The 16,535-nt window shown below is 36.6% G+C and overlaps 1 protein-coding gene across 1 annotated transcript in view; it reads right to left on the bottom strand.

The window, feature by feature from the left end:
- LOC136828932 (chromosome-associated kinesin KIF4A-like) overlaps positions 1 to 14,896 on the bottom strand; it is a 38,073-nt gene extending 23,177 nt beyond the window's left edge. The window contains exons 1-8 of the mRNA XM_067087299.1: positions 14,773 to 14,896; positions 12,153 to 12,279; positions 10,193 to 10,310; positions 6,385 to 6,575; positions 4,210 to 4,365; positions 3,528 to 3,631; positions 2,732 to 2,943; positions 176 to 351 (exon numbers count right to left, since the gene is read on the bottom strand). Of these exons, the coding sequence (XP_066943400.1) occupies positions 176 to 351; positions 2,732 to 2,943; positions 3,528 to 3,631; positions 4,210 to 4,365; positions 6,385 to 6,575; positions 10,193 to 10,310; positions 12,153 to 12,278 (1,083 nt within the window). The 5' untranslated portion in view covers position 12,279; positions 14,773 to 14,896. The remainder of the gene's footprint in view (positions 1 to 175; positions 352 to 2,731; positions 2,944 to 3,527; positions 3,632 to 4,209; positions 4,366 to 6,384; positions 6,576 to 10,192; positions 10,311 to 12,152; positions 12,280 to 14,772) is intronic.
- Positions 14,897 to 16,535: the final 1,639 nt, after the last annotated feature.

Genomic DNA, 16,535 nt, shown 5'->3' with positions numbered 1-16,535 from the left:
ATAATTGTGAGACCTGTCCCACAATAATAAACTTTGCAGCATTTCCTATGATTATATTTCATTTATACTCCAATTAGTGTTTTGAAATCAATATATCATTAATGGAATGAAGCTTCATCTAAAGTTATCAACAGCCTGGCATTAAACCAAATGACCTAATGGTAATCACCCATACCTGTTGTCTCAGTTTTGCTAACTCAGCCACATGAGGGTCTCTGTTAACAATAGGCTTGTTTTTAATCTTACGAGCACGGTCCGCATATCTCAGAGTGCTAAGTGTTTCTTCTAGGTTGCTGTCTGCGGGGGATACACACGCAAGCATCACAGTATGAGAGTTACCACCCAGGGAATCTGAAAAATCCAGATAATACATAAATACCTTTCAACAAATTCAACTTTAACTGATATTCTTTCGACACATTGTGAAGTATTCACTAAGTAAGTCACATGTTCATGTTAAAACTTGTTTAAATACTCCACAGCCTATTTAAAATTTAATTGTCTTTCTTCTTATCACATAAATCAACAAGCAACAACAAGCACCTCCCCTTTAACAAACATTCATCAGCAACTCCACTGAAGTTCTATTCATATGACATGTTCCTGTATATACATGATCACACAACAAAGACACAAACACCAACTACATTCCAACATTCTCAGCAGATGATGTATGTTTTATCGTCCAAGAGAATGCTCCCGACTTTGTGTTTGCATTTTATCAAATGTTGAATTGTTCTTAAAATCTACCCTTTTAAGAAACACACACTGAATAATTGTTAAATATTTTCTTATAATTATGACAATTATAGAGAGAGAGTGTAATCCTTGAAAACTGTATTTGTTTCGTAAAACAAATGTTGAGTTTCCCCTTGTATTTTGGTGATGCATCCTCTTCCCCCCATCCCCTGTGCCTTTTCGCCCACCCCCTGTGCCTTGTCATGTTTATACCTTTTATTTTTGTAGTTTATTGCCACTTTTGCTGTTGAAACTGTGATTTGAGGTTTCAACTGATTGTGTGAATTTTTTAATGAATTGAGACAAGTAAAAACTGTGGGACCCCGAGCTCCCGGAGCTGTTTGAATCTTTGTAGTTGAGAGAGGAATAAAGGAACTGAGAGATGAGTCGCAAGTTTCCTTTCTCCAGTTTTTTTTTTTAATACAGAGGAGACCATGTCTCAAACTGAGGGGCTCATGGCCCAAACACTAAACAACTTATGGCTTGTCTAATAATTCGTCACTGTTTCTTCTAATTAATAGCCACTCACTATTTCATGGAAAACACATGCACAAACGACAGTAAGTGCTGCAACAGTAGTTGCTGATGTTAGCTGCCTTAAATATCGCAAGTTTATTAAGAGTTGCGTTACAGTTATCAACTTACTACAACTTGTTAATTCTCAATGGTGACTTCCATAAATAGAAAATAAAGTGTTTTCTTATTTATCCTTCACAAATGGAAAGGAAGATCTTTAGAAATTTTACCACTAAATTTCAAATTCAGTTTGTAGCAATAACATACAGGGTGCAAAATGTTTTGGAATGGTGAAAGCAATATCCAAAACTGGCAAAATCAAATTTTTACTTCATTAAAAATTTTCTGCATTTATAAATAGTGGTAACCTGCATTTTTAACCTAGTTTTGATAATTTACAGAAAGTATCCCAAATTTAGTTTTACTAACCAGCTACTGGCAATAATGTTTTCTGTAAAACTCAAATCAACTGATGATTCTGAAAATGTAAATATTACCAGAATGCAAATGCCAGATGATTGCAATGTTTATACTTTACAGTACGATGTGACAATACACGCAATACAATTACATACAGTAAGTAAAAAACAGCTTTATTACAATTACCATTACTTTAAATACAACTGTACTACAGTATCTGATTTTGGCAAATGGATAATGCCAGTGAAACAGCCTAACCAGGGCCAAAATGTCACACACACACACACAATTTTGTAACTTGGTAACTATATGAATTTTCATATGGTTAATGATAGCACAAAAGTCATTTGAAAAATAATCTCTGTGCTCTCTCTCTCTCTCAGATTTGTTTTGTTATTTTTAGATGTAAGTATAGTATTTTATACTATAGTTTCATTATTTTAGGGTAAATGCAAATATGGCAGCACATGAGGAAAGTCTTGTCACATTGTCTTAATTAATATTTTCATATTCTATTTCTAACAATATTATTATCATAAAGCTGCCCTCAGTTATAATGAAATGTGTTTCTTAAATAATGCCCTTTTTTTAAAGAATCGAAAGGGAGTCTTCAATAGCCTTATTTGCACAATGAGGAAAGTACATTTGGCATCGCTCTTTAACCCTCCCGATACCCTTGTTTGACCTAGTATGTTGGGGAGACTATAATTCCTATTCTAAATTCAAATCTAATCTTCCTTATCTTTTTAAGTTAAATCTACAGCACCTAAAGAATACTACCATCTCTACTTTTTGCATGACTAATAAACTGTACTGTGCATCACTGCCGTACATATCTGGTAACAATCCCAGTAAATAAATGTAAAATTGTACATTGTGGATAAACAGTACCAACAACAAACTGCTTATTCCAGGTTTCTAATAACAATGCATTAATTGTGAGGACGAAAGCTATGAATTACCCCACCATATTATCTTACCCAGGTATATTCTGTTATTTTGCTTGCTAGTTCACCTGAATTTATTGCATGCATGAGATAACAAAACAAAAAGTTACCTTGTAGTAGTCTGGTAAGCTTGGAATTTCTATATGGGATGTGACCGCGATTCTGATCTTCACAGAGAGCTGATATCACATTTCCAAGGGCGAGCAAGCCTCTGTTTATATCAACACCCTCTTTAAAGCGTTCTCCAGTTGCACCAGTCTTTTTTGCTCGTTCACTGCCAGCCAGATCCACTAGATGAAACTTAGCACAAACAATATTGTCCCTGGAAAAAATTACTTTATGAATAAATACAGTGTTCCATATATGTCAACTTTAAAAACAACAAATGAAATGTACATTCCAGGATAGCAACCTACTACAGTAAATGCTAGGTGACATCATAAATTTCAGTGACAAATTACAAACATTACTAACTATAAGGACAATTACAACAAAGCTGACTGTAATATATAAAATGAATCAAATAAAATTAAGCTGCTTTATAGTTTTGCTCTCTTTACTGCAAAAGCATATATCAAAGAATATTACCTACTGAGACTGGATCAGGCCTCAAAACTTGCCCAAAAATAAAAAAAGAAATGCAAACCATAAAGTTGCAAATTCTCAAAAATATACCATTATCACTAAGAAGTTTAATACAACCAGAGTCAAAACCACCAACTTCCATAGCAGCTGGAGGCCAAAAGACTGCTGCAAAGACCATTTTGTACGATGCATCACGTCCAGCTAGACATACTTTACATGACCCTAAGGAGTGACATGCATAGTAGTGAGCACACTAAAACATTATGAAAAACTAGAAAATTAAGATTTAATCTTAATATTTCATCAAATGTAATAACTCACCCCTCATTCTTGTTTCTCTGTTCAATGTGTAACGAAAAGATGGCATGGGAACGACTGGATCTTGCATTCATGGCAGTTGCTCCAGTTGCTCTGTTAACTGCACCCTGGAAAGAAAAAACAAGTGTCTTACAGGTTCCTCATCCATATACGTTACTAAACTTAGAGCTCCTCTGGCTACCCTCCAATACTTCAGCCACAGGTAAAAATAAGATCCCAGGCTGAAAGTACAACCATTATATTAGATGAAACAAGTAAAAGCACAAATATTTATGGAGACTGGTCAACTATATTTTATTCCTTGCCATGAAAAAGAAATTTTTATGGCTCATTAAAGACCTCATAAACATACATTAAAGCAATGAAACTCAAGTTGGTGATCCTTGGGTTTGTGATGCTAGAGACTTTTTCCCAAAAAAATTGCTATACTCTTACAACAATTTTCAAAATCCTACTTCTCCCATGCTATGCCATAAAACATCATATATATCTACAAGAATATTTTTTTTTTTTACTGACAATGCCCCTCAAAACAAAAAACATATTCTATATTTTGATATAAAAAATACAGCTACAAGATGTCTTTCCCACCACACCAAATCAAAAGGCTCTCAAAAGGAAATGTCTTGCATTTTTTGTATAAATACAGGGATCTGTGTACTGATACAGTACAGTATATCCTTACCTGCTCTAAGCATCTCATGGTTTCTGAGAGGGATGTGACAGGAATTTCAGTAAGTCCTACAATCTTGATTCCACCTCTGGAATCTTCCCTGATGTCCACAGCACATTCATCTCTGTTCTTATTGCTTAGAAGATCAAACAATGTTTCCTTATACAGCTGAAAAATATAAAAAAAAATACTATGAAATGCCAATGACTTTAGACATACTTTGGCAGCCACAATAATTCTAAAAATTCCTAACATCTTTTCCTATTAAAAAAAAAAAACTGAAGAAAACCTGAGACTATTTTTCTGATATATACTTCCTTACAAAACTCCTTATTTCAGTAATTGACATTTTTCCTAAACATAAACACCTAAAATCTTTTATACAAAAAAATTCTTTGGAGCAAGCTAGTTCTGTTGTTGAAGCTTGGAAAAAGCGTAGTTAATAAGAACACAAAGATGAGTCCACCTATCTGTATACCATTGCTTTTTTCTTCAGCTACATGGACAATTATGCCTGGCATAGGTGGACTGACAAGGCCAGCACCATGGCCAATGGTTTGGCCAGGCAAGGATTGATACCATGCAAGGGACCTTGGTCACAAGAGCAGGCACCTTGGCAGCAGGTAGCACAAAAACAATCACAGGACATGCTGGACCGTCTCTCTTGGGAAGTCCAAGCATCAGACCTGATCCTTTATTCTCTTCTTACAGGATCAGTAACACAAGAGCAATCTCATCTTGGCCCTCTTTCAGGGGGATGCACCTGTGGGATGTCTAGTGGGACCTCTCATGGGAGATGACTACTGAGCCACTGGTGGTCTGAAGGTGAGGTGGTGAAAGAGAAAGATAAACTCCAAAAGCACCAGGAGGACAACAGAATAATAAGAGAATCCTCTCACTCAGCCTCTCCTTTACTACTGCAGATGATGTCAAGGGAAGAACCAGCAACAGTAATAGTAGACACCTTTCATGTGCAACAGGCATTATAACAAAAGGTACATCAAGTACAGCAGCAGCAGCAGTCTAATTGGCTGAAGCTAAATGTGACATTAAAACAGTAAATGAGCACTTCCTAGTCAACCAGAAGGATGACCACTTGGCCTTCATAAACTAGGGGCTGTACAGGGAACTTTAGAGACAAGTCCAATGCAGCAAGGGTACTAGTGTGATATGCAGGGTTGCTTACTGAGCATATAACAAACTCTTACCAACATATTTGGTCCATTTCACCGGGAGAGCCAAGAGAGATGTCCTAAAGTCACTGTAAACTCCTCCTCAGATTGTAAGCAACAACAGGATACCAAAATGGAACAGTCCCAACAAGAGATTAACAACCCAAGCAGACCCAGTACCAGAGCCTCAGGGATGAAGGGAGGTGTGTTACCTACCCTATAACATCAACTCTCTTTTTCCCCCTTTTTCTGTTTAAAGCTGAATTTCTGCCAACAAAATGGCAACCATTTCTCACACCCTTAATAAGGTAAATCCTCCAAGACATCCTAATCCCTGCAGATTAAAAATGCTGAGGATCAATATCATGACCCTGCCACAAACATGCACAACAGACTCACATACATACATCCTGTGTCCACAAAAAGCTGGTAAAGATAATCATCCCTAGACTTCAAAATCAAAGCAAATGACTGCAAGAAGGCAGTGTGTTCTGACATGGGCTAAAGACAAAATGAGAATATCCAGCCAAGTATATAGTAATCCCCCACTCACATCCCCTTCCCCTTGTGACAACCTTGTTACCAAGCTTCTATACCCAATTGCTCCTGTATAAAGGACAAAGGTTTGTATATTATACTTAATTAAAAATTCCCATGATTTTCTTTCAAATTTTTTTTTGTGTACCAAAATGAATCTTTGTCTACCAACAATGAATAGAAAAATTCATGAATTAAATAACAACTCTTCAAAATGAAAACAAAAAATAAGGTTATTCAAGTCCTGCTTTATTCCAGAACTCTAATCTAATTGCCACAAAATACAGGTAATGTATTCACATATAAAAACAACAGGTGCACTAAAAAATAAAAATAAATTTGGGAGAAAATTATAAAAAAGATAAAGGTAAAACATAAAAGACAGGTGCTTAGTATACATCTAAAAAACAGTTCGACCTTTGATAAATGCACTGCAGCATTCTTTTGCTCAAAGGCCAATAATTATGAATCCACTCACCTCTAAAAAGGACACTTTAACCATGAATTCACAATCAGTCTTGTCTGCAACTCCTTCAAAAATATCTCTTATTGCTCTTGGTATGATCCCCGTTTCTTCTTCAATATCATCTCCCTGCATGTGGGCTGTTCCCATGCTGTGGGTCTTACCAGAACCAGTTTGTCCATAAGCCAAAACAGTAACATTATAGCCTTGAAAAAAAAAAATACAGTATGAGCTATATATTGACATCCACTTCACTCATATTTGAATTTTCTTTTAGAAGTACACTACTTTCAAATATTACATTTTACTATTTGCAAACCTAGTTAGAACACTTTATATGTTCTTTTTTGCATACCTAGTTAGAACACTAAGATGTTTTCCATTTTAAGGCTGCAGTCTTCAAAATGTTACTAAACTGATATATGTAGGGGACTACTTTATGTCTGAGTCCAAAAGATTTTGAAGCAATCGTTTTCTTTTGCAAAGTGCAACATTTCAAGGAAAATAAATTTTACAAAAAACATTTTATAAATGCCTATCACTCACATGTACCCAACATTCTCAATCTGAATGTCCCACACTGCAGTATTTTGTCTAAGAGACAGAAGAGAGATAGTAGCATAGCACATGCACCTTTAAGGTCCAGGGGTTCACAATAAGTTGCAAGCAATTAGTAAGGCTGAGAAGTCATGGATTTGAATGAAATTTTTTTAACAAATACTGTAATACAATATCATCACTGACATATAATCCTAAGAGCTAGTTAGTTGGAAGAGGTATCACCTGGTGAGAGAGCTGCTGCAGGTAGATAATGCCTCTGGCTGGCACTCATCTCAATCTGTATGGCGAGGTGGTATAACCACGAAGCGCCTCTACTGAAGTGGGAAAGTTCCCAGCGAAGGAGTACTCTGAAGATTGACGAAGCATAACATGAGCTTTGTAGCAAAGGTCATTACCAGAAGGCCAACGAAGTGTACATATCTGACCCCGCCCAGGGCACAGTACAAAAAATACCAGACAACAAAGTCACCTACACCATATAATTAAAAATATAAAATTAAAAAACATGACTACTACCCAACACTAAAAACTGGTGGGCACTCCAGGTACCTTGTACCCCACAACTTCCCTAGGATTCAACATCATGTTCAAGGCGAAGAGACAGAAATGAGGAAGGGAAGACTTCCTACACTTCCTCACCCAGCTACGGACACAGGTCCCAAGGTACTACAATTCTCATAGTCTCGACATCCAGCAAGTAGTGTATCGCAAACATTGATTTGCATCTCCAATACATTGCTTGAAGAATCAAAGAGAGGGGAAAGGTTGTGCTTAAAAGCTACCGAAGCAGCAACTGCCCTGACATCGTACGCTCTAATCTTCAAGACCGATAAGTCATTCTCTCTATTTGGGAGTGTGACTCTATAATAAGATCCCTCTAGAAGAAATAAATGGCATTCTTCAACAAGGTTCTAGAGGTATTTTTCACGGAGCACCACACATTACTAGACTGTCCTCTAATCTTCTCAGTTCGATGTAAATAGTACCCGAGGGCTCTCACCGAGCACAGGTCTCTTTCCTCCTCTTACCACTTCTATAACTCTGGTCATATCACATCTTACAGATCAAAGATTCAATGCAACCCAGCTGTTTTTGTGTAACTGGTAAAGAGGAGCATTTGTTTTGCAGCCAAGACCTCAGCATATCCACTGTGGTGGTGAGAGATACCCCCCCTTTTTTTTTAATCATCTGGTGTTTCATAACAATGCTGCTTCAAATCTTACACAAGAGGAAGATTTGGACTGATCTATTATCTATATAATTTCATAATTTGGATCATTATGACTTAAACATTCTACTCTATGTTGGTTGTGATGTTCAGAGACATAAGCATACTTTTTCTTTTTAGACACACAATGATAGTGTGTTCAAACACATACCGCATATGCCGGCAAGTAAGGCAACTCAGTGTATAAGACGAAACCCCATTTTTCATGTAAAAATGTAGGTTTAGAGATATGTACGGCATATAAGACACCTAATTTATTAAATAACACTATCAGCCGTTGTAAGTTCGTTGGTACATAAATAAAATCAATAATAATTGGAATTATTGGTACCAAAAATGCGTAAAATCAGTATCTTCAAGATTTTACGATGCTTGGCAAACCTCACCATTATGAAAAAATATTTCTGTACTCCCTTAGGAAAACTATAAACATCACAACAAATGCTCAAGGCCTGTGACGTCACTATTGGCGGAGTAGTACCCGTTGGGAGTAGATCTGCATGAATGTGTTCCTTTAAAATTGGAAAGAACCCTGATATTAAGGATATCGATATCACAAAACCCTTTATTTTGATTATAAAAATACTACCAAGGAAATATTGTCCTTTAGTAAACAAGGTTCGTAAGTCGAGCACGACTGGCAACTGTGAACACGGCTGTTTCGTAAACAAGGCAGTTAGACTACCCCAATTTACCCTTTTGGTAACTTCAAATTATCTATCATTGTTAAAAGGGCATTGTGTAATAACTATCAATAACAAAATTGTCTAATATTATTGCCTTATAATAATAATGGTACCCTGGATAAAGCTAGTAACAAGAGAGAGAGAGCTCATCCTAACATTTAATTATGGTAATTACCTAGGTAATTACTGTACTTACAGGTGTTTTGTTTACAATACCGATAGTTGTGATGGTAGTTAACTATTGACACAACTATCAGCATTTCAGGGGTTAACCTGTCATTAAAAATCTTGGCATGATTAAGGCTTGCTTTTTATACTTGGCGTGTAAGACGGCCCCCCATTTTGGGGGTGATTTTTAAAGGTTAAAAGGTCGCCTCATACGTCAGCATATATGGTACTTCACACAAAATCCAAAGAGAAGGGAATTCTAGTTTTCTAAGCAAACAAAACACCCTTAACATTATGGCAAGGTTATGCCACTTTATATGGCCATAACATGTAGCAAGAAATAAATCCCCAGAACCTAAAAGTATCTGAATATGAAAGAAAAATTAGCAAAAAGTTCCTAAGTTAAACATTTCATAACTGAGAACCACTGAACCTTCTGAAATTACAGTAAAATGACAAAACTGCAACAAACTGAAAAATGAAAGGCAGTAGGTGCCTTGCAGTAACACTGATACAATGCTCTGATTACTGGTTAAAAGGTAAAGTGAAAAAAATTACTCACTGAATACCAGTCATCAAGTAAACAGGACTACATCTAGGAAGGAAAAAAAAATAGTAAACTATGACTGACACACCATAAAGAGCAAAATATCACTTAGAGGTCCTGGGGTGAACAGCAACACATCCATATGTATATAAGGTACACAAGAGAAATTAAGAGTTATGTCACCATGTGACATGTTGGCTGGCACATGCAAAAGAGATCTTTCTTCTACTTGTCAATTAGTATGAATTTATTCCACACAAAATAGGGTTAGTTGTGATTAATGGGGCCGTAATAACAAATAATGATTTGACAAGCTATGACACTGAAAAGCTTTTATGGTGATCCTGTAATAATCTTGTCAAGGAAATTTTTAAGCTGTGGTTGTTATCAACACAGATATATAAAAAGTCAGGCAACTGACTCCTGTGAATCCCTGGATCCTTGAGGGGTGTCCATAGGGATGCTAATCCCCTATCTCTCTCTCGCTCTCTCTTTTTTTTGGTGGGAGGGGTTTGTTAAGACAAAAGACTGCAGAGTCTATACATTCCAAGGCAATGAGGCTGCATGTAAGTGGCAGGTTTGCAATGAAATGGTTTTCATTCAACGCATCAAGTTAAATTTAAGAACACATACCTTTAAACAAATTCTTCACAACACTCTTAACAGATGAATCATACACATAGCACTGGCTGGTATTTGATGGAAAGGCAAAGTCAAAAGTAAATGCCTTATCAGTTCCATTAATTACTATCTGGAAAAAGTCAATAAAAAAACATTATACGCTTCTAGTAATATAACCCATCCCTAAAGATTTCTAAAAATATCTGAAGGACCCCATGTATCCTAACAAATATTTACAAGACTACATTAGTAAAAAATCATTTGTAAAGTTGACTGAGTCAGTTATTCAATAGAATTAAACAAAAAGACTGCATAATTTGCTCAGCAAGAATAAGTTTATAATCTTTATTGACACTGCACTCAAAACTATACATTTGAACCAGTCCTAAGCATGCATTACATAGTGATCAAAGTATCACAAATTTAGACAGATTTGTAATTTTCTTAGTTATCCCTCAGCACGAGCTGGAATCAACCATTTAAATTGGGTAACAAGGCAGTTAACTGGTGGTAGGTTGGAAAGGGGAGGGGGGAACCTGCCATCATCAAACACTTTTTCCTTTGGCATAGGGGACTGTGGAGTGGTTGAGGTGGGAACATTTATAAGTCTCTGGTTTGTACAGCTACAAATAATACACTTTACTTTAAAAATTTGTGATTTGCTCCTAAAGAAATACAAACCATTGCCTTTTATATAGGGGAGACACTCCGTATGTGGTGGGAGTCTCTCTGCTGACTGGAAAATTAAATCTCCAAGCTTTCGGTCACGGCATTGTGACAATCAAAGCACGTGAACCGATGATGCTACTCATCTACCTGTTGTTCCTTCTCTGACCTTAGGCCTGTGGTGCAGAATCCTTGAATAAAGATCTGGTGTGCATTCACAAGTGGAGTAGTCTTTGGGGCACGAAGCTTAACCCCTTTAAAACTCAAAAAATAGATGTGTAGTTGATCCAGAAAACTTTTGCCTTGGCTTCCTTATTCACATTCAAATGGCATTGTTTTAAATGTTAGTGACTCTTTTATACAGGGAGTACCTCTGCAGATAAGACTCAACAGCACTGAGTTTCTAAGCAGCAACAGCAAGGAAAGACAGATTGCTTGAGATACTGAGGAACAGCAAATACCCCTGCAATCCAAAGGAGAGTGAGCAGATGGTACGATTTGGTGGCATCAGAGGTGAAGTAATCACCTTCCAAGAAACTGGTGACATTGTTTGGAATATACAATGGAATATAAGTTGGGCCAAAGACCAAGTGCTGGGACCTACGAGGCCATTCAGTGCTGAAAGAGAAATTGAGAGTACAAGGGTTTTAAATGTGTAACAGGAGGAAAACCTTGCACTTGCACTATGAAACAACTATTAAGAGAGGGTGGAAAGTAAGATGGGAGAAAGAGATATGAATGGAGGTACAGTAAAAGGAATGAAAGGGGTTGTATGAATGGAGGTACAGTAAAAGGAATGAAAGGGGTTGCAGCTAGGGGTGCACAACCCTTGCATGACCTACCAATGCAGTACAACAAACTGGTTACACTACCACAAAGGCCATAAAGTGCAAAACAACCCCTTACATCCTTCACACCTTCCATTGTTCATTTTCCTTATATTGAAAAAGAACACAAACAGTATACATACAATAAAAAGAATGAAATAAGTTTAAAGCCGATGGTCAGTAAGGACATAGCAATATGTCCTAATTCAATCACAGCCAAAAAATAAAGTGCTTGGTGATAGGTGGCATTTTGAAGGTTCTCCAAAATCACCCATCTACTGCCATTTGGTTACCTTGTTAACAAGTTTCAACTAATTCCATCTTGCACATAGTAATATTTCTGCAATAAAAGATGATAGTTTGTATTACCATAGGAACAATTAACTTTAGAGCACCAGCCAGAATGACCTTTTTCTTTAAAATGTGAACACTGAAAATATACAGTACAAATTTCAAGCCAAATAGAGCTCATTTCTTACCTGAGAAGACCCATCAATGACATCTATACATTCTTGACATCCCTCTCTTATTTCCTTTGGGACCAATGGACGTATTCTGACGGCTACCCTTACAGGGATCACTTTATTGGCATGTTCATTTGCCATTCTGCAACAGAATAAAAAAATTATTGCACCTTTCAAAATGTAATGGCAACACTAACTTGCCAGATCTTTAATTCCATCTTCAAGGCTAATCTTCAAAAGGATGAAACAACTTATGACACTAAAATACTACACAACCCTCTGCCTTACTGAGGCTGTACTTTGGTACTCTAAGGGTATACCAGCTTCAGAATTATATAAAACAAGATGCCCATGGACCACAGTAATTAAACACTATTAGTATACAACAACAACTCAAATTAACAGCCTTTTGTACTTATCAGCTACATTACTGTCACTATTTTTCATGTCAAACATTTTAAAATAAATCTCTTTAATTGAAAGTTAAGAGAAGTACAGGTTAGTTTGGATTAAGAACTATGTGAAATTGGTGTTAGCTGCAAAATATCTAAAAAATGGTCTTTGTTACTTGATGGATTTTTTTTAACTTAGAAAGTGACCCTAAATTGTCTGTTAAGCTGAGGTGCTACTGTAACTGACATTAATGCCACTCACATGATACCCAGCATGTCAACCATATACAATATCCTAAACCGTCAACCTAGTGTAGCAATATTATGGATAGTTTCCACATAATGGTTATGAAAATTACAAGTGCAAGATGGCCTTTACTCTTGTCACACTGCTGCACTTGCAAGTACTGTATATGATCAAGATTTCTTCTGTATGCAGAATTCCTACACAAAACTTGGGAAACGTTCTGTGACTCCAACCTGGCCCCTGGGGCCATGGTTGAAACAAATTTAAATCTCCACTAATTGTCAAACTATATCAATACCAATTTCACCTACTATAAATCATAGTTCATAAAAATTTTTTTTTTTAAATAAGTTAGATTTCACAAAACTTATCATTTCTGAATGAGCAGTTCAAGAGTTTAAATAACAACCACCTATTTTCATCATTTCTTAATTACCTACCCTTGGAAGGAAACTCTGACCTCCATTTAAATAAATCATTCCCCCATTACCCACAGATGCTTTGTGGGAAGTTTACTTAGAATTGATCCAGTGTTTCTACTTATTTATGAATATTATTTTTATTATTCAGTAGATGAAACCTATTCATATGGAACAAGCCCACAGGGTCCACTGACTTGAAATTCAAGCTCCCAAAGAATATGGTGTTCATTAGGAAGAATTATGAGGAAGTAAAGTGAAATGCAGAAAGATGAGATCCCACTTATCAAAAAGAGAAAAAAAATTAATAAATGGATAAATAGATTAAAAAACCACAGGGTAATAAGTGTTGCTGATTGATTGACTGATTGATTATGAAATTTAGGTCTTGAAGACCAAGTGCCGGAACCCATCAGGATTATTCAGCGCCGTAATGAAGGTGAAATATACAAATTAATGATATGATTGATAATGAATTGGTGAATGATGATATGCTAGTAAAATTCAGTGTTAAAATATGAACTAAAAATGAATAATGATATTAGGTAGAACCAACAAAAAATAAGTATATATTAAACTTTTATATTCAAAATATACAGTATACTTAATGTAAGTATAAATATGACTAAAATCTTTATTAAATATACCGAAATGAAGGAGGTGGTGTTATTTATTGTCGCTCAATTGTTATTAACCTCATATCTACCCAACGTGCTTGAGGACCCTGTGGGAACACAGGGTCTTGGGTGGGGGAAATTGCTAGGAGAAAGACTGGCCTGTCAATGTTGTTGTTATGGAATGGTTCTGCGCATGCTCAAGTCATTAGGGAGCCATATGTTCAAGAGGGGATTGGCTAGGGAACCCTATTATAAAAGGAAAAATACTAACCTAACGTACCCTAACCTAACCTAGCAGGCCGTGTTACTTAACCAGGGAGCTTCGCCCCCCAGTGAAGGAAACTCCACTTTTTAACAAAAGCTCCCCTATAACACTGCGCATGCGCGATAGCATTCCAGAATGGCCAGCATACAAAAACATAAAGTTCTGATGTTAATTAAAGTCGACAGACAAAAAATAACGGTAAATTGTTAATAAGGAACCAGAACACTACAGGAAACGCCAATTTCCAAGGTAATACCCCATAGATAGGCTTAAACTTTAATAAATCATAAATGCGAATAAAAATAATTAATAAAATGCCAGCCTTGACGTTTTATCGTAACCCCATCAGGCGAATGCAAACAACTGTGATGTTATCAAGTTTTCTTTCATAATCCCACGCCTATGCGTACGCTGTCAGAGGAAAAACAGTAATAAGCCTGGTTGAACAACTGCCAAAAGCCCCGGAAGCAAAACAGTAACACCTTTCAATACAAGCACACGTTTTAATTAAGCCTTGAATATAGCCCGAGTTTGAAGTCACCCAGGAGAGAGCCATAATACACATCGCAGCGGACCATCTGTTATTTAGTGTCTCTCGTCTAAAATAACGCGACCCTTGCGTCATTTCTTTCACCGTTTAACACTTCAAACATCGACGTTTATCATTTCGATGTAAAAATACGCGTTTCACTTACATGTCCAGTACTATTGAACGTCGAAAGTTCCGCGGTCCCTCTGTGTTTTTAAAATTGGCTGCCTGGAGCCGCTGCCCGCTCGACTGGTGCTGCAGCTCGTCGTTGATTGGCTGCGAGAGGCCTGAAAGAAAAGAGCAGAGCTAAGCGCATCCCGTGAACTTATCAATACGAATTAAAAATGACTTCTCTAAAGAAATTTAGTATACAAATGTTTTTTAAGCTACATAACGGCCTGTGGAATGTCCAGCGTGCTAGAATATGCGTTTCTTGATCTGTTCATCATTCACCAGGCAAGGTTAACCTCGGTGGTTTACCCGATTGTCAGTCGCTAATAACAGCCGTATCTTACAGAGTCTGCTCTAAACTACTGTCTGTATTTAATGATCTATTGGAAATGATGACTCTTGGCGCGGCTTTTCATACAGTTGTGCAGGAACTGTTTCCAAATGGCTTCCGGTTCACTGGAATTTTGATAAAACCCTCGAGTATTTGAAACACAACGTCACAGCTGAGTGAGTAGGCCTACAGATTTGAAACTTAGGCCTAAAATCATCTTATGGGACATTAATATGGTGAAAGTTAATGTGAACTAAGTGAGCTTTATTTTATCATGTCATTGCCTGTATAAAATCGCTAAAAACCCTCAACACACTGCGGTTTCCAATATACAGGGGAGATAACGCTTAACCCCAAACTTTGTCTTTAGAGCCACTAAATTTGCCGCTCTAAGACTATTCAGTAAGCCCCCCACATGATATCAGGAGAACTAAAAACAAGGTCTAGACCTTGACTAAAACTGCAATGTCTTTCGAGAAAAATGAAAGACTTCCTTATTCTCCGAGTATTATGATGTTGGGGTTTGACAATCAGTATGATGTACTGCTGTACACAGTATAAATCTCAGACCGTCTGAATTATTGGGCATATGACGAGTGCGTTTGTGGGCCTCGCATAGCACCGCTTACGGGATGGGACCCTAGGGAAAAAATAAATAAAACCAAGAGGAATAAACAGTAAGCTGCTGTGCTTTTTTGAACACGATTAATCAGATCACTCAGTTTGTCGTATAGGTTTATCATTTGTCGAGAAATTCACGAATTTGTAAACGTATATTTAGATATGCGAACAAAATGGGGTAAATAATACAAAGAATTGTCTGAATAAAATTTACATTCATTGGTTGAAATGAACATAAACATAATGTATTAAACTAAGATACAAAAGGAATAGGGGAGAAACTGCCAATTAAAAGGGAAAAAACAAATGTCAGGAACAAAAAGGGGGTTCGTCAACGATTCACAGACATTCAGTGATACCAATAAATCTGGCATATGTGAAAAATATTTTTGCGGACACAGAGACACAATAATTGTAAAATGTACCACACTCAATTCAGTGCCTAAGTGAATTTTCAGGCCTGAGTTGGAATGAGGGGTGTCGTAAAAAATGGTTTTGTTGATGTACATCAGTATACCCACAAAGAGAAATAATATATTTACCTACAAAAGACCCTTTACGCCTAGATTCACATATATGAGGTTCATTCTCGAACATCGAACTAATATCAGTGAATTAATCATATATATGTATATATATGTATATATATATATACATATATACATACATATATACGTATATAGACAGATAGATAAAGATCTATATAGGAGATGCTCGGTGGAGATGGTAAATACTGTGGTTTCTGATAAGTGAAAGCTGTGACTGGTGTCCAAAAAGACGTATACAGCACATAAAAGTTGGAAATA

Source organism: Macrobrachium rosenbergii, chromosome 43 (genome assembly GCF_040412425.1).
Source record: "Macrobrachium rosenbergii isolate ZJJX-2024 chromosome 43, ASM4041242v1, whole genome shotgun sequence".
Lineage (NCBI taxonomy): Eukaryota > Metazoa > Arthropoda > Malacostraca > Decapoda > Palaemonidae > Macrobrachium > Macrobrachium rosenbergii.
Note: the sequence above shows the minus strand (reverse complement) of the source record. Positions and strands in the feature narration are given on the sequence as shown.